This window comes from Corythoichthys intestinalis, chromosome 5, assembly GCF_030265065.1.
Source record: "Corythoichthys intestinalis isolate RoL2023-P3 chromosome 5, ASM3026506v1, whole genome shotgun sequence".
In the NCBI taxonomy this organism is placed as follows: domain Eukaryota; kingdom Metazoa; phylum Chordata; class Actinopteri; order Syngnathiformes; family Syngnathidae; genus Corythoichthys; species Corythoichthys intestinalis.
In genome coordinates this window covers 30,749,584-30,775,636 of record NC_080399.1, presented here as the reverse complement: position 1 = coordinate 30,775,636, position 26,053 = coordinate 30,749,584, and the positions used below count along the sequence as shown (strand labels likewise).

Genomic DNA, 26,053 nt, shown 5'->3' with positions numbered 1-26,053 from the left:
GTGTTTTGCACTCTGTTCCTTAACGCACAGTGACTGACGAGAGAGGAAGGTGCGCTAGAGTGGGAAGTTTTTACTTTTTTTCATGTTTTTGGCATCGGCTATGGCAGACAGTTGCTTGTTGTGCTGTACAAGTTCTGAAATAAATTATTAAAAACCCGACAAAGCTGGCGACTACCTTGCCGATGTTAAAATAACAATAATACTAATAAATTGGAAAAGAAAAAAAAAAGCGTTTTTATCGTCACCTTAACTTATAGAGACTGGCGGACGGAGGTTGATTTCTCTCACAAGAAAATCTGTCGTGCGTCTGTCTTGCGGGAAAACAATGAGAGCATGTCGTCATATGTCGTGACAAATTATGAGTGAAATTTTACGTCGGATGTCGAAAGGATCGTATGTTGAGCTACCACCGCATTTTGATCAAACTTAATATGGTGTCATTTAGTGCAATGCAATGTACTACAGTATCATTCAGTTTACTGAAGTGCCATTTAGTGTAATGTTTTGTAGTGCAGTTCAAAATCATTTAGAGAACAGATTTTAGTATCATGACATATTTATGTGTAGTGTCATGTGGCATCATTTTGTGGTAGCTGATGGGTAGCATCATTTCATTTAGAATTGTGTATTGTGTTGTCTTAAGTAATGTGTGCATTATAAAGGGAACCCATATTGTTTTAAGAGTGTAGTGTTAGTGTCATGTTGTCTTTAGCATAATTAGTGCCATGCCAGTTACAATGATTATCATGAGGCTACTACCAAAGTGTGTTATTTTGAGTAACCTACAGTGGTATGAAAATGTGTAGGGTGGTGTCAAGCATGTTAATGACTACAGTTGTATGTTTTGTTCCTGTGTTAGAGGGTACTGTAATTTTCTACAGTGTACTGTAGCATATAGTACACAGTAGTTGTCATAGAATAGTGTGGTATCAAGTGCTGCATTGTAGATTGATGTGTAGTGTGTAGTGTAGAGGCACTACTCACTTGTCTGACACAGCTCTGGCTTTGAGTAATGCTGCTGTGTAGCATATAGTTGCAGATTTAGGTAAACTAATATCTGTTACACACACACAGAAAAAAACAAAGTTACTTTATTGAGCGGGACACATCAAGTCAACACATGCACTTTCACGAGATGCCTGTAAATCCAATAAACCTGTTTCAAGTCAAAGAACTGAATAGCTTTTGCTTCAATTGGTCTAATAAAGAAAAGATTATTCTTTCAGTTCATAAAGTGAGCTTTTTGTCATTTATATATGTGCCTTGGCTCATTAGATGGTACAAAACACTGACCTAGAATCTGGACTGTAGTGGCCAGTCTGGCCTGAATGTTGCTTTTGTTGTTTCTAGGTGTACTGTATACTGTATGTTGACACACTTGTGTGTGCTATCTCATACCGTCGTACTTGGCCAGTACAGCCTGCACGTCTGCGTAGTTTTGCAACTCTAGCAGCGACTCCAGCAGGTTTTCGTGGATGTTGAACATACTGAGGAGAGGGAACTCCTTCATTAACTGGAAAACACACAACTGTTGTTACATGTAATAGCAGACAGCGTGCAAAACAGATAGAAGACACAATGTATATGTTTGTATGAGTCTATGTATGCCTGCGTTTCTGTATGACTTACATCTCTCATCATTTTTACTGCCTCTCTCGTTCGGCCAAGCTTTCTGGAGCACATAGCCAGCCTCCTCTTGATATACACTAAGACGTTGGTGTCTCTTCCTGCGTGAAAAATCAAGTATGTCCATGTTAAAGGGGAAACCGACTTTATAATGTCTTATATACATATACCGGTAAGCCTGTCGCAATATGCAAAAATTCCATTTATCGCTCGATAAATAAAAATGAAGGCGGTAATTTTTCCGGTGCGCTTTATCGCCTCGCGTGCACGTGCGTACATGCGCGTGCAGCAGACGTGTTGTTAAAAGTTCGGATTCCTTGTTACCAACTGCGCAAAATGCATCCTCATTCCAGGTCCGGCAAAAAATAGCGCCAGAGCCAATCGTTCCCATTATATCCTATTGTTCAACGTATACCGGCCGCGTCAGTGCTTCGGATTGACTGCGGACCATCTCCGGCGCGCCGGTGTTGTTGACGTGTGGGCGCTCCAGTCAGGGGTGACATTTCACGCAGAGCGGATATTTTTTGGCACAACGCCGGATATTTACAACGAAATCCGCCAAAACATTGTTACCGACTTGGCTGCTATGAACAACCTCGCTTTGACAACCGACAGCTGAATGGAAATGATGAACATTGAGTGGCAAATTAAGAGTGCTGTGCTTCAAACTCGTCCTGTTTATGAAAGTCTATTGTCATATGCCGGTGTTGTGCACTGTGCAGTAATGAGCAGACGTGACTTTAGCGGCGTCTGCTAACCTTTTTAATGTGCGCACACACTAGATATCATGAAATAGCAAACTAGATGTGCTGCGTCCCATGCCATTGGCTACGTGAGCCCAAAGTGATTATGGGACACGTAGTCCATATACTACATCGATGAATTATATAAACCGCCATGACTGAATGGAAGTTAAGGCCAAATCAATCCATACCGGTGACAATAGATAATGTTGCAAATATTGTTAATTCAGTACATGACACAGATGGATTCGGACCACATATAGGATGTCTTGCTCATGTAGTAAACCTAGCTACTAAGAGAGCTGTAGCCATCAAAAGTGTGCCCTGCCTCACTTTACAAACAGTAAAAATTGTTCTCAGGACTTTTATACAAAACTTTTTCAGATCAGCAAGAAGTAACCAGATAAATATTACGCACTAAAATGCATGTTTATATGATGGCAATTTAAGTGTTGCTCATTAGCAAAAAAAAAAAAAAAAAAAAAAACGAAGCAAAAAATATAATTGTTATTTTTTCAGAGCATTAAATGTATTGAATCAGATCGAAAATTGTGACCCCCGTATCGAAAATCGTTCAGAACCGTGACTTAACTGTATCGTTGAATCCCTATGGAACACCATTGCAGAAGCTATGAGGGGAAAAGTTTTCATTTGCCTAAATGCTTAAGTTATTAAGTGCATTTTTTTTTTCCTTGAAAAACACATTTTATTTATGCTGTGTTTCTGTGCGGTATTAATATTGTTGTCTTTTACTTGAGAGGCATGGTCTATTGTTTATAGTTGTGATTTCTTAAAAAGTATTTTTGGATTTAGGAGTAAATATTTATCGCGTTTAAATCGGTGTACTTGATCTATTAATATATACTGTATTCTCTCTGTGTTATTGTAAATTGGTTTTTAAAAAAAAATTGGGGGGCGCAATAATATCGCATATCGCAATAATTTATGAGATAAATTATCGCACACTAAAATTTTTTATCGCGACACGCCTATATACCGGTAGCTGTTGGTCTGGACGGCCTTGTCCATTTAGTGGGTACATTTGCTGTTGTGTGCCCATTTCTATAAGTGTCATGAGAAAGATCTAAATTTCAGCTCCACTGTAATGGAAAAGTGCTGCTAAATTACATAACCCCACCCCTTCACCAAATTCTCAACTAATGATTTGGAAGTTGGCTAACTGAAGATCCAGAGACACATTCAAGCAACATCATCAGGTAAGCAGAGCTGCCTCTAATGAGCAGCATTAGTCGGGACCCCTTGTTGTCATGGTAACGAAATCTGTACATTAAGAATAGGATGGTCTTGTCCAAATAGGCTTATGCAATCAAGGACAGAAAAGAGGAATATGGCTACTCACTGTGCTGGGCCTCGTACTGTGTGTTGTGGTGCTGCAACTGTTGACTACGGCGGTAGCATCCCTCGCCAGCTTTCAGTGCCTGTTTGAACAAGCGCTCCGCCTCCATAATGGTGGTGGCCTCCTCCTCAGCAAGTAGAATGTACGCCGTCGCGCAGCTGGACAGAAGCAACGACAAGTTGAGGTTTAAAAAGAACTGTGTACTAAATAAAATTGAACATTGGAGCTCCACATGGCTCTATGCTTCAACTGCTACTATTTTTGTAATTAAACTCCCATTAACATTCTGAAACAATCATTTTGTTTTCACTGGGGCATTGTGATCAGTAGTCTTATCAGCCCATCTATTATTTTTTGCATTTTGTGTTAGCTTTAAGATGGAGATAAAATAGGAATAGCATACAGGGAAAAACATACTCTTCTAGTTCCAGTGCTTCATGTGCAGCTGAGATGCGAGCTTGTGGGTTTCTCTCCCTCCACGCCTTCTGCATGACTGACCAACATAAGAAAAGAGTTTCAGAATCAGGAATACTTGGAAAGAAGCACATCAGTTAGGTGTAACTCACTGGCGTCTGCAGGCCGGAGGTGGTCCGAGTCGCAGGTGAAGAAAGTTTGGTGGTCCTGTGCCGACAGGTTCATGTCGTAGTATGTCAGTGGCTCTCGGCCCGTCACCCACGTGTACCTGACGAGCACCAGGAAATGGAATGCTTGGAACTAACAATGCTTTAATTGTGCTGTTACTCATCATTTCTTGCTACACAAAGAAGGTCTGCTTATGTCAGTCCTTTAACACCTAGCTCCTCCAGGTAAGCACGCGCTTTTACGTATTTATTTAATTAATTGTTTGAATTGTCTTGCATGCATGTAGTGTGGGATGTCTTTTAACATCTTTGTCCCAATACTTTTAATACACATTGCATATCAAAAGCAGAGAGGAGAGTGGCGATCATGAAAAACAAGTGAAGATGAAAGATAAAATAGAGAAGAGGGAGGATAACCAGTCAAGAATAAAGTGAGCTAGGGAACCTCTCAAAGGCGTTTGGAAGGAGAACGTCAGCGCTAAGGAGCCTGAACATCAAAGAGAAGAAGAAGGCTTGTGGGATCTCCCCGCCATCACTCACCGATTGTACTCGGCTCCTCGGAATAAATTCAACGGATTTCTCCAAACTTTACATTCTGTGAAAGAGGGAAAGACAACTTAGCTAAAGCACACATTAGGATGAGTTTGATTGTAAAAAGAAGCCAATTTAAGCAAAACAAAGATGGTTGTGATTGATAACACAGAAAAGTGTTTGTCTATTTGACATCTTTCCAGATTGATTCGTGAAATCCCCATTCCAAAATAGTTTAATGAGGCATAACTATAGAGGATCCCCAAAACTGAAAGGAATTGGCAGTGATCGTTGAGGGTATGCGCTACTCACCCGACACGCTTTGCCGGCTTGAGTCAGCGTCACCGTTGCTGGCACTAGAGCTGCTGGGAGAACTGCTGTCCACGCCGCCCAGCAGAGGGCGCAGGTGACTCACAGACACCTGCTCAATGAAAGAGGTCCCATATTTCCTGAAATACCACCACTCGAAGATCTGGATGAAAATAAAAGAAAAGAACATTATAACAGTGGAACAAAATATAAACTTAGCCTGGGTTGTTCGTGGAAGATAGTGATTATTATGCACTAATTAAGTCTCAATTCAGGCCCCATGCTTAAAGTTTTATCAGTTACTTTTAGGAGAGTATGCTAATACTATTTTTGCATTAATTTAGCCCAATTTACTTACTAAATTTGGTCATTTGCAATGTATGCATACACTTTTTGTTCATCATCATTGCTTCATCTATTATTAGTCATGAAATAAGGCGGTTTCCATAAAATCTTAGACGTTCAATAATTATATGCATTGTAGACCATATCAGTACGCATGTACTATAATACAAAAGATAATCGATTGCTTTAGTGGGACACTTTTTAAATTGTAATCAATCTTTAAGACACATTTTAAGTTTAATAACTAAATTTTAAAAAATGTGATTTTAAGTATTATTCAAAATTTGCCCTTCTATGCATTGTAATGACATCATCATCAACACAAGGTGGAGTTCAATTAGATGTGTGGAGTGGTACAGCAACACTGTGTCCATTAATGGAAAGGCCTGAATGCAGGATGCTAGGAGCTAATGACTTTAATAGCAGCGGGGGCTTAGGCACTTTACTCTAAGAGCACCCTTGTCACAAAATGCAAACATAAATGCGTCTTTATTGCCCAGCGTGAAACATAACACAACACTCACTGTTAAGGCTGGACGATATTGCCTTAGAATAACATCTAAGTTTTTTAAAAGAATCGTCCCCACCCTTGCTTTTAGAAAAAGCAAACGACTATGGCATTATGATTACAAGTATTGTCTTCTTTTTCTGTATTTCTCAGTTTTTCCTGTCTGCATTTCTCAAATATTTCTTTCAATTCTGAGGTTAGTTTTCTTCTTTACAGCCTTTCAGCATTAAGTTGTTCTTTCAATGCTCGGAGGTTTTTACCAGGTACGTTACATTCAAAGACTAAATGATTTGTTTGTCTTTATGTGCCCTGGGATTGACTGGTGAGCAAACCAAGCTGTAGCCTGGAGCTCACCTAAGTTCAGCTGGGGTAGGTTCGATGAGCTTCATATTTTGCGACAGGCAATTTTAAAATTCCTATTCTCTTCAATCGTCTGCACTATTCACAACCAAGGACGGAGAAGTTGGTGGCATCACATGCAAATCTTCTTCAGATGTTATTACAGTTATATTATTTAAAAAAGAAAATATATTAAACTTGAAACTACGTCTACTCGCTACTCGCCAGCCATGCACCTTCGCCATCATGTGACATGCCCATAAAACAAAACAAACAATTCCTCCTTTGAAGTCTGCCAGCTTTCACAACCAACTCCCTCTATTAACTCTGATTATAAAAACAGATTTACTACTGTATTAGTCCCTTTAAAGACTAGTCACCGGTCAGTGGTAGTACAAAAATAGACAAACATTGGTTCAGTCACAGGCCAATAACAGAGCACATACAGACAAACAATGGACCACTCACAGGTCAATCAGAGAGCACATGTAGAAGAGTGAAGGACTGTCACCAGTCAATTTCCAGGCACATAAACAAACACTAAACTAATCACCAGTGAATGTCAGAACACCTAGAGTCTCAATGTCAGTCATCTAGAGTTGTCATTGCAAAAAAAGTTGAGATTTACAAAATTGTCAATCAAGCAGAGGTGGGTAGAGTAGCCAACAATTTTACTCAAAAGTAGCGTTACTTCTAAATAATATTACTCAAGAAAAAGTAGTCATCCAAAAAATTACTCAAGTAAAAAAGTATTTGTTGAAAAGAATAATCAAGTAATAGGTAATTGCGAGTAACTGCTTAAAGTGTCAGATCAAAAAAAAAAAAATAAATAAATAATAATAATGGTACAACCTTATCCATATGAACTGTAATTGTACTGTAATATAGCCCAGTGGTCCCCAACCTTTTTTGCACCACAGACCCGTGGGATTTGTGCCTTTTTTTTCACAGACCTGCAATGTCTGGCAGAAAATTAGAGTAAATATAAAATAACACGACAGGGCTAAAAACGAACATTTTATTTTATCTTTATTTTATCATGCAGTCTCATTGAGATTAACATCTCTTTTACATGAGAGGCCTGAGCACAAAGAAACATTCACAAATATCGGACAACATAAAAAAATACACTAACGAACACAGTTACAATGATCAGTAAAAACATCAGACAAAAGAGATTTAAAATCACCAAGATGAATGATTGACTGTAGTCTAAGAGTAGATTGCAATTCGTTCCACTTAAGAGGAGCATAATAGCTACAGCCAGTTCTGCCAACATTAGTGCGTGTGAGTGGAATTTTTAGGGTTAAGTAGTTAGTTGATTGTGTTTTGTAGTTACTGGATTTGAATGACAGGAGAGATGTGAGGTAGCCAGGAAGTTTGCACAATAATGCCTTATAGATGAATAACATGACGTGGATATTTCTTCTTGACTGTAGTGAAGACCATCTGACGTTTTGATAAAGGGTACAATGATGAGTGCAGAAATTGTCATTGGTGATGAAACGTAGTACAATGTGATAGACCGGGTTTAACTGATGAAGAGTTGATGGAGCTGCATGATAATACAGTATGTCCCCATAATCAAGAAAAGAAACAAAAGTAGATATAACACAAAGGTTTTTCGGTTAGAAGTTGACAGACAGCCTTTGATTCTATACAGGAAGCTAAGTTTGAATTTAAATTTACGGATTAGATGATGAATATGGGTTTTGAATGATAAATTACTGTCAATCCAAATTCCTAAGTATTTGTATGAGTCAGTGAGAGTAATTTTGGTACCAGTTAGGGGTTTGATTCCGGATAAGTTATTGTCAGTAATGGTGGAAGTGGTGAAGTATTTAATTTTTTTCAGCATTTAAAACTAATCTGTGGTTATGAAGAGATATTTGTAAAGAATCAAAAGCAGTCTGTAAATGAGTCAGAGCTAGAGCTGGGGAAGAACCGGGAGCATATAGAATGCAATCATCTGCAAAAAAGTGGACTTTGCAATATTGATTAGGAAGAATAATATTATTAATGTACAGTGGGGAGAAAAAGTATTTGATACACTGCAGATTTTGCTGGTTTTCCCACTTGCAAAGCATGTAGAGGTCTGTAATTTGTATCATAAGTTCTCTTCAACTGTGAGGGGCGGAATCTAATACAAAAATCCAGAAAATCACGTTGTATGATGTTTAAATAATACATTTGCATTTAATTGCATGAAATAAGTATTTGATACATCACAAAAATCGAACTTAATATTTGGTACTGAAACCTTTGTTTGCTATTACAGATACCAAATGTTTCCTGTAGTCCTTGACAAGGTTTGCACACACTGCAACAGGGATTTTGGCCCACTCCCACATGTAGATCTTCTCCAGAGCCTTCAGGTTTCGGGGCTGCTGCCGGGCAACAAGGACTTTCAGCTCCCTCCATAGATTTTCTATCGGGTTCAGATCTGGTGACTGGCTAGGCCACTCCAGGACCTTAAGATGCTTCTTACGGAGCCACTCTTTAGTTGCCTTGGCTGTGTGCTTTGGGTCGTTGTCATGCTGGAAGACCCAGCCACGACCCATCTTCAGGGCTCTCACTGAAAGAAGGAGGTTGTCAGCCAAGATCTGGCGATACATAGCCCCATCCATCCTCCCCTCAATACGGTGCAGTCGTCCTGTACCCTTGGCAGAGAAGCAGCCCCAAAAAATGATGTTTCCTCCTCCATGTTTTACGGTTGGGATGGTGTTCTTGGGGTTGTACTCATCCTTCTTTTTCCTCCAAACACGAAGAGCCGAGTTTAGACCAAAAAGTTCAATTTTGGTCTCATCCGACCACATGACCTTCTCCCACTGCTCCTCTGGATCATCTAGTTGGTCAGTGGCAAACTTCAGACGTGTCTGGACATGCACTGGCTTCAGCAGCGGGACCTTGCGTGCGCTGTAGGATTTTAATCCATGACGGCGTAATGTGTTTCCGATGGTTTTCTTCGAGACTGTGGTTCCAGCTTTCTTCAGGTCATTGACCAGGTCCTGTCGTTTAGTTCTGGGCTGATCCCTCACCTTCCTCATGATCAGTGATGCCCCACGAGGTGAGATCTTGCATGGAGCCCCAGAACGAGGCAGATTGACGGTCAACGTGAACTTCTTCCATTTTCTAATAATCGCTCCAACAGTTGATACCTTCTCATGAAGCTGCTTGCTTATTTTCCTGTAGCCCATCCCAGCCTTGTGCAGGTCTATTATTTTATCCCTGATGTCCTTACACAGCTCTTTGGTCTTGGCCATTGTGGAGAGGTTGGAGTTTGTTTGTTTGAGCATGTGAACAGGTGTCTTTTATACAGGTAACAAGTTCAAACAGGTGCAGTTACTTCTGGTAATGAGTGGAGAACAGGAGGGGTTCTTAAAAAAGAACTAAGAGCCGAAATATTTACTAGTTGGTAATGTATCAAATACTTATTTCATGCATTTAAATACAAATTTATTATTTAAAAAATTATACAGTGTGATTTTCTGGATTTGTGTATTAGATTCCGTCCCTCACAGTTGAAGAGAACTTATGATACAAATTACAGACCTCTACATGGCTTGCAAGTGGAAAAACCAGCAAAATCGGCAGTGTGTCAAATACTTGTTCTCCCCACTGTATATCGTAAAAAAGAGTGGTCCAAGGACAGACCCCTGCGGCACCCCATTTGTAAAAGTAAGTGGACTTGATTTAACACCGTCAGCAGGAACAGTTTGTATTCTGTCTGTAAGGTAGGACTGGAACCAGTTAAGAGCATTAAAATATAAACCTAAGGCCTGCAGTTTATGAAGAAGAATTTTATGATCAACGGTATCAAATTCTTTTGAAAGATCAATGAAAAGAGCAGCACAGAACTGTTTATTACCAAAAAAGGAGACAATATTATTTCAGACAGAAACTGTAGCTGTAATTGTACTGTGACCTGGGCGAAAACCAGACTGTTGCGGCTGAAGTATGTTAGACGAGTCAATAAAAGAACGTAGTTGAGAATTAATCAAAGATTCAAGGATTTTGGATAAAAACGGAAGCTTGGATATACGACGATAATTATTGAGGTCAGAGATGTCACCATTTTTATGTAGCGGGATTACAGTAGCAGTTTTTAAAGAGGTAGGGATGATGCCAGATAGAAGGGTTTGGTTAAAAATAAGTGAAGGGAAAATGTAACTCACCATACGCTAAATTAACCTTTTTTCTTTTTTTTTTTAAACAGCAGTCTCCCCTAAAACTTGATGGCAATTATCCTTGGTCGTAGGCATAACAAGTTATCTCCAATCGTGAAAGGTTTCTTGGCTTTAGCAATACAGTTCGCCACGAGGTATGATGCTCTCAGTGCTTTTGTTGCCTTGTTTGCTAGCTTTTAGTCATATATTGTGCATAATAGACTTTGTTGTAAGCCCCTCTTCTGGCTCAGCAGGTGGCCTTTTCCCCGTAAAAAAAGCTGTCCAAGGAAATCACACAACGCAGTAGGCCTAACTAGCGTTACTATTTACAGTGACTGACGCTGAGATACTATAAATGTGCAAACACCCCAGTAATGGTGGCCAACCACCAGAGGGCGATGTATGCAAATTTAATTGCAGTCATTAACAAATTATTTATTTTTTTCTCTGCGGCCCGGAAGCAAATTCAGCACACACTGGTACCTGTCCCCGTTGGTGTTGGGGATCCCTGCTGAGTTGATGAGCCTATAAAATGACTGTATTATGCCAAAAAGATGACACACAAATCATCAAATTTAGACCTGAACCAAAAAGCATGAGCGCCATCTAGTGGAGAAAAAAATATTGTTAACTCTGAATGGTATAATGGAGACGTGTTTATTGTTGCCACATCGCATTGGTGAAACTGGTAGCACTCTGTTGGCATCTCTGGCAAAAATAAAGTCAATATGTAGAATAAAGTGGAAAAATGTAACGACTCTAGTGTAGCCCAAAGTAGTGGAGTATGAGTAGTGCTTCTTCTTCACAAATCTACTCAACGAAAAGTAAAAAGTATGGTGTGGTAAAACTACTCTAAGAAGTACTTTTTCTCAAAAAGTTACTCATGTAAATGTAATAGAGTAAATCTAACACATTCACATTACTACCCACCTCTGCAATCAATAATCAAAAGGTGAAATTTTCATAGTATTTTAGTTGAAAGTTTGCAGTTAAAGCACATCTAGTTCATATCATTTCAAATCAATTTTTGATGGTGTTTGGAGCCAAAATGATTATATATATATTTTTTATGTCCCAATATTCATTGAACAGACTGTACACATTATTACAATCAAGTCAAAATGTAGCAGTTTTATTGTGATGTAAGCAAAGTGTGTTCTCACCAAAATCAGTCCCGATATAAGAGAAGAGGTGCCTGTCAAAGCCACGTAGAACTTGGGTGTCAGTGTGTTGAGAAACATGCTTACTGCAGAGAGATAAGAAAGAAACCGCCATCTGGCTTAGTACACAAAAAATAAACACTAGAAGTACAAGAGTTACTCATTTAGGCTTTTAGTTTTTCATGCTGACTTTGTTATGGAGAAGCCGTGACACCTGTCTCTGGTTTTCACATTCTAGCTTTTTATTCTCACTTTAGACTTTTGATATTGAAATCTAATTAATTACAGTATACACTTGTTTTAAGGAAGGATAAAATAAGGGAAGGCTCACCACCAGGTCAATACATCCATCTACACCCAGACTTGGAACCCTAATTTAAAACCTGAATGTTAGTCATTAATTGTATTTTGAAACCCCAATCTTGCCTTGAAACATTACTTTCAAATCCTAAACTTCACATGAAAGCCTAATTTTAAGCTTTGGGCCATTATTTGAATTTCTAATCCAGACTAGAAACAGAAAAAAGAAAAATCTTGAAACACTACTTTTGAACTCAACTCCCTTGCTTGAGACTTTAAAGAAAATATCTGGGAAGTTTTTTGTTGTTGTTGGTTTTTGTAAACTGATGCACGTGGGAATTTGTGTTGCAGCATTCAGGAGATGAATAAAAAAAAAAAAAATCACAATGTTGAAGGATGACTTTTCATCATAAATAACATTAATTGGCGTTTAAATGTATACAGCTACTTTTGAACCAGCCTGTATAATACTAGAGGTCTAAAACACTGGCAATACTTGATTTAGTGTTGTATTTACAAAGACCAATGATGGTGCTTAGAGTGTATGGTTTGTGATGTATCAAGCAGTGGTGAAGGTGGTGGGGACAAAGGCGGCACTCAGACGAGCAGCAGGCCAGCCTGGTTGGCACGTGTGCAAACAGAGTGCAGCTGCTCGGCCATTGAGTGGCGTGAAGTGGAGCCTCTCGTCCTTTCAGAACGAACTCCTTGCTGACGACTGATGCCGCTGACTCTTCCTTATCTCCCATTCACACAGTTAGTCGATATTTCCACTATCCTGTTGTTGTTGTTTTTTTTTTTAGTACTTTAGCAGTCTACTATTAGTATGACAATCTGGACAGTTTAACTAATCAGTACAATGTTAGTTGCTTTTGCTTCTTTAATTGGTCGCAGGAGGAACCTCCTCCTATGGTTTCTTAATTCCTGTCAACTGTGCTTTTTGATAAAATAAATGTCTAATTTCCAAAGTTTTTGGAGCACTGAGGCGTTGAGGTCCGAACGTCGTTTGGGCTTGCCTGCTTCAAAGAGAAAGGGATGGCAAGTTATTTTTTTTTGTGGGGGAGTTGAAAAATAATATTTCTATTTAATCTCTTAAACGCTGTCAATAAAATACATTAGAATTGATAGATGAATGAATGAATGCACAAATTACTCCAGCTTTTGATTAAATAGCTAGCTGGCCAGCTAGCTTTTGGTGGCATGTGTCTCAAGGGTAGCCAGATTGGAACGACGGTCTCCACGCCCAATCACACTGTAAAACCCACCCAGTTCAATAAAAACAGCCCAAATTATAACTTCCTGTCAAAGACTGTCAAAACACCCAAAATTTTGCCAAAATTTATCAACCCATCCAATGCATTTCTCTCCCACGCCAAGTATTTGAAAATAGCTCAATTGGGCACTAGTCCACTTCATCTGACAACATTGTCTGTCTATCATACGGCGAAATAGGAGCAGAAGGGTTACAAGTAGTACAAGTACACGCAAGAATCAATTTTGTTAGTGCAGCCACCTACACACTGGACATTCATACTACATCGGCAAATTAGGTGTCATGCACTTTTGAGTCTCAGTGTGCATTTAGATTTCCCCAAACAATACTCAAATGAAAGTCATATGACCACAAAAAGTTGGTCAATGAAAACTATGGCGTAGCATGCGGATGGGTGGGTAGGGGATCAGTAAGTAAGTTCCAACCAAATAAAAACTCATTTGCCCACGAAAAATCAGCTGATGTGTGAATAAAATTGGTCTTAACAGAAGAAACACTCTGATGCACTACACCAGTGATAATAGTCTAGGACAGGTAGTGTAAACCTACAAAAATACAATTTGTCACATAAACATTAAACAATTCATGCACGAATTATGATAAATCAAATAAGGATTGTTTTCTCAAGTGCTTTTATACAGTGCTGCTCAAAAGTTTGTGAACCCCCTCAACATTTTGGAATTTTCTATTATTTCAACCTGATTTCCTAATCAATCAATTCAGTAGTTTTTTTTTGTTTTTTTAACAGTTGTGTTGTCGAGACTAAATTAAAAAGAGTTTTCATCAACTGATGTAGGTGCAAAATTGAACTGTTTGGTCACAACCAAAACCGCCATGTCTGGCGAAAAGTCAACACTGCATACCACCAAAAGAACCTTCTCCCAACAGTGAAGCATGGAGGTGGGAATGTCAAGATCTGGGCTTGCTTTTCATCCTCAGGACCTGGACAACTCCACATAGTCCAGGGAATCATGAATTCTGAGGAATATTGTCAAATCCTAGAACATAACCTGACGCCATCTGTTTTGAAGTTAAAGCTTGGCAGAAGGTGGATCATGCAACATGATAATGATCCAAAGCATTCCAGCAATACAACCAAGGAATGGCTGAAAAAGAAGAAGATTCGTGTTCTGGACTGGCCCAGTCAAAGTCCTGACCTAAATCCCATTGAAATGCTGTGGCGGGACCTGAAGCGAGCAGTTCATGCCAGACGCCCATCAAACCTCTCTCAACTGACTGCGTTCTGCAAGGAAGAATGGGCAAAAATCCCCCAAAGTAGATGGGAGAGGCTGATTACCTCAACCAAACGGTTTCTGTAGTGACCAATCTCTGCAAAAGGAGGCGCAATATCCTATTAACTGAAGGGGTTCACATACTTTTGCACACATGATATCTGAGTTTTTCTTAAATCAACCACTTTTGTTAAATAAAGAATGACAATATAACTATTTCTTTTGTTTCAGTCCATTATTTGGAATGTCAGTATTGTGGATTTGGGTATAACTTAACATTTAATAAGGTTATTTTAGTTTTTTTTACAAAAAATCTGACCATCGCTGTGGGGTTCACAAACTTTCGAGCAGCACTGTAACTCTATAGCTAAGATCAGAATGATAATGTAGCTGTCCACTGTAGTGACAACTAAAGATGTCCCGATCGATCGGGATGCCGATCGATTGGGTCCGATCACGTCATTTTCAAAGTATCGGAATCGGCAAAAAAATATTGGACATGCCTTTTTTTTAATATATATATATTTTTTATTTAAATCGTTTTCTAATTGTATTTAACGTTACAGACAAAATGACTTACACTCATCCAGAGTAGTTTTGGCTTAAAGTTGGGCTATCAAATTTATTGTGTTAACGGCGGTAATTAATTTTTTAAAATTAATTAATCACGTTAAATAATTAACGCATGCGCTGCACGACCCACTCGCATTGTCGCGTACAATCTATAAAGACGCCGTTTTACCTATAGATAGCGCTAAAAGGCAGCGTACAATGAGTAGAATGAATTTTGGCAGCCTTTGGAGCCATTTTTTATGTGGCTAAGGCAAGGAAAGGCAAGGCAAATTTATTTATATAGCACAATTCAACACAAGGCAGTTCAAAGTGCTTTACATCACATGAAGATCATAAAAATCACATTTAAATCAACACAACGTAAAAACCAAGACAAAAGATCGCATTTAATCACAGAATTTAAAAAAATAAATAAATAAAACAAAAAACTACTACTACTACTAATAATTGAAATCAGCAATGGAGATAAGCACAAGAGGAATAGAAAGCAGGTAGATTGAAATATATAGACAGTTATGGATATGCAGTGCTAAACAAAAGCGTTTTAGCCCTGATTTAAAAGAGCTAACAGTTTGAGCATACTTCAGACGTTCGGGTAACTTGTTCCAGAGGTGAGGAGCATAATAACTAAATGCTGCCTCACCCTGCTTGGTTCTTGTTCTTGGAACATGCAGAAGACCGGTTCCAGACGACCTTAGGGGTCTAGATGTCTCATAGGAATCTAACAAGTCAAGCATGTATTTTGGTCCAAGGCCATTAAGTGTTTTGTAGACGAGCAGTAGTATTTTATAGTCTATCCTTTGACTCACTGGAAGCCAGTGTAGCGATTTCAAAACAGGTGTAATGTGGTCCAGCTTCCTTGTATTTGTGAGGACTCTGGCTGCAGCATTCTGTACTAGCTGCAGTTTCCTGACTGATTTTTTATCAAGACCTGTAAATATACCGTTGCAATGGTCCAATCTGCTGAAAATGAATGCATGCATAAGTTTTTCCATGTCTTGTTGAGTCAGAAGCCCCTTAATTCTGGTTATATTTTTTAGATGGTAATAAGCGGATTTGGTGACGGACTTTAGATGGCTATCAAATTTTAGGTCTGAGTCAATAATTACGCCAAGGTTTCTGACTTGATTTGTAGCTGTAAGTGACATTGTTCTAAGTTGGCTGCTAAAGCCTTACAATACCTCTCTCAGCAATTAAAAATAACGTGGGAGGCTATGTGGAGAAGAAAGGTAGTACAGTGGTACCTCTACATACGAAGTTAATCCGTTCCAGGAGCTTGTTTGTAAGTCGAAATGGTCGTATGTCGAGCAGGATTTTCCCATAGGAATACATTATAATTCCATTAATTCGTTCCACAGCCCAAAAACCTGCACTAAATCCTTAAAAAATACTGCTGGTACTATTACAAATGGCAATTAGATATAGCAAAACAAATAAATAATAAATAAAAATCGGATTAATAATATAATAATAATTCCTATAATAGTGTAACGAAACGGGTTCTAATAAGGCGGACGTTTTTTTCTGTACCTGAAGGCACCGCGGCGCTGACGTGACAAAGAGGGAGGGGAGCGGGTGAAAGTTTACTTTCGCTTTCAATGCTTTCTTGAGAACATCGTCAATTGCGGCAGACAGCAGGCGTTTTGTGTTGAATAAGTTGTGAAAGAAATGATGAAAACGTGGCGAAGCTGGCGATTTCTCTGGAGATGTTACCACAATAAGAATTGTCAGCTTAACTTATAAAGACTGGCGAACGATGGTCGGAGGAGGACCGTGGAGATGTATTGTTGAGCCATTTCACGGATGCCCACCCTACGCTCATATTTTTCTGTCATTTGCATCTTCATTTAGAAGGTAAGCGTCAACTTTTTCCTTGTTTCACCACCTGTACCAACCTTTTCTGAAACCTGTGTTGATTTGTCACACAAGAAAATCCGCCATGCATTCGTCTGCGGTGCTGCCATTGTCGTCGTATTTCGAGCATGTCGTCGGATGTAGAAACAAATGGCGAGTCAAATTTTACGTCGGATGTCGAAAAGTTCGTGTGTCGAAGCGATCGTATGTAGAGGTACCACTGTAGTTGATAATTTTGTTAACACCCTATGTTCTTTCCCAACGCAGAGAAGATATATCAATTGGTGCCCCTACGCACATTCATGGTTGCACTTCCCATCATGCATTTGGGCAGAAGTTAAATGGCTGCAGTATCATTTACTGAAAGCTCAACAAATACACTAGATGGCAATATTTAGTCACAATATACAAAGTCACATTTATCCTTTAAGAATTACAAGTCTTTCTATCCGTGGATCCCTCTCACAGAAAGAATGTTAATAATGTAAATGCCATCTTGAGGATTTATTGTCATAATAATCAAATACAGTACATTTGTACTGTATGTTGAATGTATATGTTGGTCCAAGTTTAATTCATTTTTTTCTTAATGCATTGCCAAAATGTATATGATCGGGAAAAATTATCGGGAATGATTGGAATTGTATCGGGAGCAAAAAAAAAAAAAGCAATCGGATCGGGAAATATCGGGATCGGCAGATACTCAAAATAAAACAATCGGGATCGGGAGCAAAAAAACATGATCGGAACAACCCTAGTGACAACTATCCTTAAAATGGTTAAGAACATAATAGCCAAATCTTCTTTTTAAATAAACACTCCACAGGTAGCCTGCGACACACTAGTACCAGTAAACAAGTAGCAACCGCTGGCCAGCCAATCGATAACATAATTTGTAAATGAAGGTGGGGTGAGGGGCAGGAGGTCTCAAGTAATACAGTAATTCTAACATGCAAAAAGGTGATCAGCTTCAGGAATAATATAGCGCTATTAATCTTTATTATTAACACAAGATCCAGTCATCAATATTATGCTGTTGTAACAACACAGTGCAAAGGAATTCAGCTTTTCTGGGTCACAGTCACATTTAGGCACATGCAAGTTCATTCATGACTTTCAGGCACAACACAACACTGTTTTGCCTCCTTGCATGTCCAATTCATTCCTCTACTATTTGAATACCAACACAACAATCTGAAAATGTACACAAACAATGCAGTTACACTTCATAAGTGAACATCGGCGTCTATTAAGTGTTACAATCAATGAGGTGTAACACAGTACTGCTGTAATTTATCAACATAAGATCCAGTAGACTGTTTTGTTTTGTATAGAAAACAAAAAACGTCAATTAACTTGTCCATTGCATGATCATGTTTATATTAGGGCTGTCAATTATATTAGGGCGGTAATTAATTTGTTAAATTAACCCGCTCAAACAGATTAAAATGAAAGCACAGTGTCATGCCCACTTGTTACTTGTGTTTTTTGTCTCCCTCTGCTGGCGCTTTGGTGCGACTGATTTTATGGGTTTAAGCACCGCGAACATCGTGTAATTATTGACATCAACAATGGCGAGCTACTAGTTTATTTTTTGACTGAAAATTTTACAAATTTTATTAAAATGAAAACATTGAGGGGTTTTAACAAAAAAATTCTATAACTTGTACCAACATTTATCTTTTAAGAACTACAAGTCTTTCTATCCATGGATCGCTTTAACAGATTGTTAATGTTAATGCCATCTTGTTGATTTATTGTTATAATTAACTAGGGCTGCAGCTATCGAATATTTTAGTAATCGAGTAATCGACTGAAAATTCTATCGATTAATCGAGTAATCGGATAAAACAAATATATTTTTAGGTGAAGAGCAATTATAAATATACATGAGAAAACATGACATTTCATCTAATCTTGAACCATTTTCAGTCAATCAATGTCTTTATTTCCGATGTATATTGTTGAAAACAGCCAACAATTGCATCTCAGATGTAACTAGAATTTAAAAAAAAAAAAAAAGACTAATTCACTGCTTTCACTCAAAAACTTCTAGATCTTATTAAATATACATATATATATCTTACCAAAAAATGCCGTTACGCTTGATAACACACATCACTTAAAAGTTAGGATTTTTCCCCACGTGTTTCAGTTGAATTTCTCTTTGTGTCAAGCCATTTTTAAGTTTTAGTTAAGTTTTAAGTTAGTCTAAACTGTAAGTCCTGATAGGATTTTGAGTTTTTGCAGTGTTCAAAATAAATGTATGATACAGGCTGTATTGGAGCACATTAGGGACCAGTGCTACTTGGTGTTTTATCCAGCAATGACTACTGATCTAAAATTGATAGTTAGCATGATTAAGTTTTTATTTTACACCCTCATCACTCCACAATGCTATGTTATGTTAAAGCCTGTATGTAAGACACGTTAGCCACGCATCGACAGTGGTCATAATTAATTGAAACCTAGCCCTCCACAGGGCTAACGTTACGTGAGCTAGTAGCGACAGTAACGTTAATCTTATTTATTAGCGCTTAGCGCTCTTTATTAGCGCTTAGCGCTGTACTCCTTTAAGATGGCGGCTGTTTACTAACGCTGCCCAGACGCGGCCGAGTCTGTCATTTTGCATCTAGTACAACATACATGTGATCTCTATGAGACGCATCAGACGCTACCTGTACCAACGTAGCATCGTGCGGGCTAGTATTTAGCAACGTCGGCGTCGTTCGTGGCGGCTGTCGGCTGCAGTAAGTTTTTTTTTTTTCCCCCCTTCTTCCTCTCCGCACGTGACAGCGCGTTGTCCCGCATTAAAAGTAGTCCGTGCAAAACGTGATGCTTAGAGCTGTCAAAATAAACGATTACTCGAGGTGAATAAAATTACTCGGATCAGTTTTTAAACTCGAGTTACTCGAGTTGCTCGAGTACTCGTTTCAGCTCTATAATTAACAAATACAGTACTTATGTACAGTATGTTAAATACATATATCCGTCTTGTGTCTTATCTTTCCATTCCAACAATAATTTACAGAAAAATATGGCATATTTTATAGATGGTTTGAATTGCGATTAATTTCGATTAATTACATTGTAAGCTGTTATTAACTCGATTAAAAATTTTAATCGTTTGACAGCCCTAGTTTATATAAGTGTATATGCTACATTAGATCCTTGGGAATCACAACACTGTTCTGCCTTCACTAGAATGAAATCCAATAAACTGCTCTTGGACTAATAACGCATAAACATAACATGACAGTAATTATTATAATAAATTCAACTTTTCCGAAGGCATGATCATTTCTTAGGAGTACAGATTGCTTTGTGACATTCAGGCATAACGTGGCCGTTTTCATCATTGAAATCTAATAAATGTATAATTTAATTTTAAGGACACATTGGAATAATAAGACAACTATGAATTATAAACATTTAAATGTTGCATGGTGACATTGACCTGCAATATAGTAATTTGCCTATATTACTGTAATATATGTCACATTTTTGGAGCACAATTATATCCTTAATGTTTCTGCACGCTTGCATATCAAGTTGTAACATTCAGGGAAAACAGCATTGCTTTCTTTCAAATATCCATCAAAACCATGCCTGTTTCCAGTTTTGCTTAGAAAAAAAAACTGGCAATAAGTAAAAAACTTTAACCTTCAAGTTTCTGCACATTTACACTTTTGATGCAAGAAAACTTAGGATGTTCCTCTTCATTAACATACAATTATTCTTGATTGTTTTTTTCAACTGCACAATATCTTATATCATAATATCACCCAAGAACTCTAATTACAAGCTGTAAATTGACACATCTTTAAATGTTTCTTGGTGTCATAGCGTCAATCTGTTCTTTATTAATATCCAATCCATATGATGGTGATCCTCCTCTTCCTCTGTTGCGCGCTGCATTCGGAGCTCTCAAGACAAAAATAGCACGAGTCAGCAGTTACCACAGAAACACGATCTCTCACTCTCTCCCCCGGCTGTTTTGAATTTTTTTTTCTAATTTATTTATTTTTATTCAAAGGAGTGTTACCATGGCAACAGAGATAGCTGCTCCCTGTCACCATGCTGGCCAATGGTGCACAACCTGGAGGTAAAAACCAGTCATTTTTTACCGTGACATGAAAAGGTGCCCCCTCCCCCCAGCCGCCACCAGAGGCTGCCAATCAAACATTGATCGTTAGCAGAAATATCTCCTCTACTGTTACAGCTAGCAACGGGTTCATGGGCCAAGAAGGGTGTCACAACAAGCTGTCAAAAATACACACTGGTCATTTCATTAGGGAACACAGGTTCTTTAATCAGTCTTTTAAATCATAAATGAATGGCCAAAACCACAACGTGTAGTCATTTCAGATCACAAAACGCTCAAATAATTGTCTTGACTTTCAGAAACGGATACTTTATACAGTTGGGTCTTCAACCCACAAAGAACTAATGCTACGTCACTGAATACTGGAAGGACATTTTTCTTATTCTTACAAAAAGATTTCTTCAACCATTTTAACAATACTTGCACTGTCAGACTAACAGATATTTTCTGAATCTATATTTAAACCTGTTTTCAAGTTTGCATTTTCAGGGTACACAACTGAATATGGATGACTAAAATTACATCATTTTAATCTATCGCAGAGTTTTCGAAATGGGCACCACAGTCGAAAACTGGTTAGCAAGTCTGCCCCACAGATTAATGTTCTTAATGTCAAATACAGCCTTCCTGTGTAGAGTTTGCATGTTTTCCCTGTGCCTGCTCAAGTTTTGGCATACTGATTGACTACAACGTGGTAGGTTATATGGTAGGTTAACTGAAGATTCTAGATGTAAATGTGTGTGAATGGTATTACTTTGAAGCTAAATAAGGCTGGTGCACATCTTAAAATCTCACGGGGGTCAAATCAAATTTAAGCAGATTTAGTGAATGCTTTTAATTCTGACCCCCGGATAACCTCCATTTTGGGCTGGAACTTCCAATCAGACACTCTTATTGGGATGAAAGCTGAGCAGCAATCTTCCAAATGTGTCGCATTTGTAGGCCCACTTTTACTGTTACTTGTATGTAAATATTATAAATACCTTGTACTTTAGACATGTATGGTAAACCTGACAATTATAGGGAGTTCGGGACCAAGCCCTTCTCCTAATAACCACAAGTAATTGATGTCCATTATAACAAAGTTAAAATTCACAATATGAATATTTCAAACCATAAATATACTGTAACACAAACTACTATCTGGAAGCCATTAATGAAGTATAATCTCCTTTTACAGCATTCCCTTAGAATACATGACTTACAGATGATTTGGGAAACAAAATGCACTGGAAGTGGGCTTTTACCTGCACATGCAATGAAGACTTTCTGTAACTTCCGCTAACAACCCAGGCTAAACTCAGTTCCTTCCCATTACACAAAGGTATCAGTCTAGAGTCATGTGGCTGCCATCTTTGTGGGAGTCTCTACAAAAAAAACTGAATTAGCACTTTATATGTCTCTAAAATCCTCCGTAACAAATACATTTCTGAAAAGCAATTGAAGTTGGTGACTATTCATTCTGTTGAACACACCGAACTATTAAAAGATAACGTTCTATTTGCCTTATTTTTAGTTGAGTTTTAAGTGCAAGTGTTGTCGTTTGGAACATCACAGTAATTGTGAGGCATCGGTGTGTTGGACCCCTCGGAATGGTTATCTTTAGAACCTGATTGGTGAGTAGTTGTAATGGAAACTTGTCAGCTAATCAGAGAAGGGCTTAACGGGGTCCATGAGACAGTAAAATGAAAAATAAAGTTACATTGTTTTACCGGTAATCTAATTTAAGGCTATTTTCGACCAGATTATTGATACACAACGTCCATAAAGATGGAATGAACACATTTTTTTTCTTTCAGAGCCCATCATTTGATTTGAAAAAATTCTTGGTGCTTTGTGCTCAGGTTTAAGTGGCCATTCCAACCTGCATTTCAGAAGACTGTCATTTTCAGGAAATGTTGTCATGCTGCTGAATTCGAAAAACAACAACCCACATATGGGACTGTTTTCCAGCAAATAGCTGAAGACAGTTTACATTCGAAACAAAAAGTGAATCTGTGAATGTGTAAATGATGACGGGCGAATATAGGTAAGGGTTTGCAGTAATAAAAATAAAGTTGAATCAAATTGAATCGAATTTAACCTCAACCTGTGTTGAGACGGGAGGTCATTGCGAGAATTTCATGACATATCATTCCAGCCACAAACACACGTGCGCATCCAGTATACGCAGAAGGCGGCGGAAAGTGAGAGAATGCGAGACAAATCTCGGCAGGACCACCGGCTAGCTTATGGGGCTAAAATGGTAGATCCCAGATTTCAACCACCAGCAATAACAGGAAGAGGAAAAGAAGATGCATGATTGGAAAGATAGACACATTGCAAGCCATATTCCTATTTTTCCTCCATTCATCGACTTCCAACACACAAGAGTTAGGAGACGGTGGCGACGGTGGTACTTACATGACGACTCTGTGCCGAACATGGCTGGATCAGGAGCTGTGATGGAGAGAAAGGAGGATGAGGAGAGAAAGGGGGGAGGGTGATAGAGAGAGGAGGGGAGGAGGTAGTGAGCAGGCAGCTACACAGCAGGGGTCATCAAAGAAACACAATGCAGCCGCCTGCCAGACGCGTAAAACATCCCGGACGGTAAAAAAAAAAAAAATTAGGGGGCCGGCTGAGCTTCACAAACGCATTCAACACGGACAGTCCTCAGCCCCGGTCAGATCCAGTTAGCAGCTCGCGTGGCGCTCTCTCGCTCGCGTCCATCCTTTTGCTTTTGTGTTGTCATTGCCCCCTTGCTCTAAGAGGGAGATTGAGTGAGGAAAGGGGGGCTATGAAGGAAGAAAAAAACCCAGGGACAGACGCTGATGCTTCAGACAATAGACACACGACACATGTGTGACGTCATTGGCTGGAAGGTTGGAGGGAGGGAGCAGGACGGGACATTAAGGCATGAAGGGCAATCAGAATGTAAGGAATGGATGTTAAAAAAAAAAAAAAATAGAAAAACTAACTCATTGGCTTCCATAGACGGTGATATATGTCCAATACATTTGGACAGGGAAGGGTGGCAGCATATGAACATTCAGTCATTCGCTGTCAACCTTCCCAGTTCAGATGAATTGGACCTCATCCTCTATCAATGAAAATCTAATTTAAATTCACAGCATAAGGATGAGAAGTGGCACATGATTGTACCTATCTATTATTGTCAATGGCATTGAAAGAGTTAAAATGATCCATCATGTCATGTAAGTCATGTTTTATCCCAAAAAACTGTACAATTCAAATGTGAAGCTTATATCAATGTAGTAATAAGGTAATGACACAGATTTTAACGTTTCCAAAAATTGTTTTCGTTAACCTGTTTTAATATTGTTGTCTTTTCAAGCTACAAAATGGCATCATGTAACAGTAATTTCAATCATTCTTAACAAATTGATTCAAATTGTTTTAAGGCTACAACATGATGTCAACGGCCAAACGGCCAAGACGATGGCACTTTTTATGATTTATAGATGCAGACTTTAAAGGGTCTTAGTGTACATTTTTGGCTTTGCTATTTTTATTTCACATTTTTAAAGGGTTTAGTTTATACAGTGGGGCAAATAAGTATTTAGTCAACCACTAATTGTGCAAGTTCTCCCACTTGAAAATATTAGAGAGGCCTGTAATTGTCAACATGGGTAAACCTCAACCATGAGAGACAGAATGTGGAAAAAAAAACCAGAAAATCACATTGTTTGATTTTAAAGGATTTATTTGCAAATCATGGTGGAGAATAAGTATTTGGTCAATACCAAAAGTTCATCTAAATACTTTGTTATGTACCCTTTGTTGGCAATAACGGAGGCCAAACATTTTCTGTAACTCTCCACAAGCTTCTCACACACTGTTGCTGGTATTTTGGCCCATTCCTCCATGCAGATCTCCTCTAGAGCAGCGATGTTTTGGGGCTGTCATTGGGCAACACAGACTTTCAACTCCCTCCTCACCCCATTGTGTCAAAATGATAACAAGAACGGGGAGCAAAAATCTCAGAACCACACGGGGGACCTAGTGAATGACCTACAGAGAGATGGGACCACAGTAACAAAGGCTATACTATCAATAACACAATGCGCCGCCAGGGACTCAAATCCTGCACTGCCAGACGTTTCTCCCTGCTGAAGAAAGTACACGTCCAGGCCCGTCTGCCGTTCGCTAGAGAGCATTTGGATCATCCAGAAGAGGACTGGTAGAATGTGTTATGGTCAGATGAAACCAAAATAGAACTTTTTGGTAGAAACACAGGTTCTCTTGTTTGGAGGAAAAAGGATACTGAATTGCACCATACCCACTGTGAAGCATGGGGGTGGAAACATCATGCTTTGGGGCTGTTTTTCTGCAAAGGGACCAGGACGACTGATCTGTGTAAAGGAAAGAATGAATGGGGCCATGTATCGAGAGATTTTGAGTGAAAATCTCCTTCCATCAGCAAGGGCATTGAAGATGAGACGTGGCTGGGTCTTTCAGCATGACAATGATCCCAAACACACAGCCAGGGCAACAAAGGAGTGGCTTCGTAAGAAGCATTTCAAGGTCCTAGAGTGGCCTAGCCAGTCTCCAGGTCTCAACCCCATAGAAAATCTGCGGAGAGAGTTGAAAGTCCGTGTTGCCCAACGGCAGCCCCAAAACATCACTGCTGTAGAGGAGATCTGCATGGAGGAATGGGCCAAAATACCAGCAACAGTGTGTGAAAAGCTTGTGAAGAGTTACAGAAAACGTTTGGCCTCCATTATTTCCAACAAAAGGTACATAACAAAGTATTGAAATGAACTTTTGGTATTGACCAAATACTTATTTTCCACCATGATTTGCAAATAAATTATTTAAAAATCAAACAATGTGATTTTTAGGTCCCCCCCCACACACACACACACATTCTGTCTCTCATGGTTGAGGTTTACCCATGTGGACAATTACAGGCCTCTCTAATATTTTCAAGTGGGAGAACTTGCACAATTAGTGGTTGACTAAATACTTATTTGCCCCACTGTATTTTGGGGCCACAAAATGACAATGTGTTCAAAGGACTAAACCTGGCTGATGGCTGTTGTAATTGCTACTGG

General features: G+C 38.9%; 1 protein-coding gene across 5 annotated transcripts in view; it reads right to left on the bottom strand.

Moving 5' to 3' along the window:
• The window catches only part of LOC130915768 (suppressor of tumorigenicity 7 protein homolog), a 34,154-nt gene that overhangs the window by 3,563 nt on the left and 4,538 nt on the right, over window positions 1-26,053 (bottom strand). For 2 of the 5 annotated variants that reach the window (XM_057835810.1, XM_057835809.1), the window contains exons 2-11: window positions 23,403-23,438; window positions 11,669-11,751; window positions 5,151-5,310; window positions 4,848-4,902; window positions 4,293-4,408; window positions 4,144-4,219; window positions 3,730-3,884; window positions 1,630-1,727; window positions 1,399-1,528; window positions 985-1,057 (exon numbers count right to left, since the gene is read on the bottom strand). In XM_057835810.1, the coding sequence (XP_057691793.1) occupies window positions 985-1,057; window positions 1,399-1,528; window positions 1,630-1,727; window positions 3,730-3,884; window positions 4,144-4,219; window positions 4,293-4,408; window positions 4,848-4,902; window positions 5,151-5,310; window positions 11,669-11,751; window positions 23,403-23,424 (968 nt within the window). In that variant the 5' untranslated portion in view covers window positions 23,425-23,438. Of the gene's footprint in view, window positions 1-984; window positions 1,058-1,398; window positions 1,529-1,629; window positions 1,728-3,729; window positions 3,885-4,143; window positions 4,220-4,292; window positions 4,409-4,847; window positions 4,903-5,150; window positions 5,311-11,668; window positions 11,752-22,246; window positions 22,367-23,402; window positions 23,439-26,053 lie in introns of all 5 variants that reach the window. The other 3 variants (XM_057835812.1, XM_057835811.1, XM_057835813.1) reach the window with 2 other exon arrangements.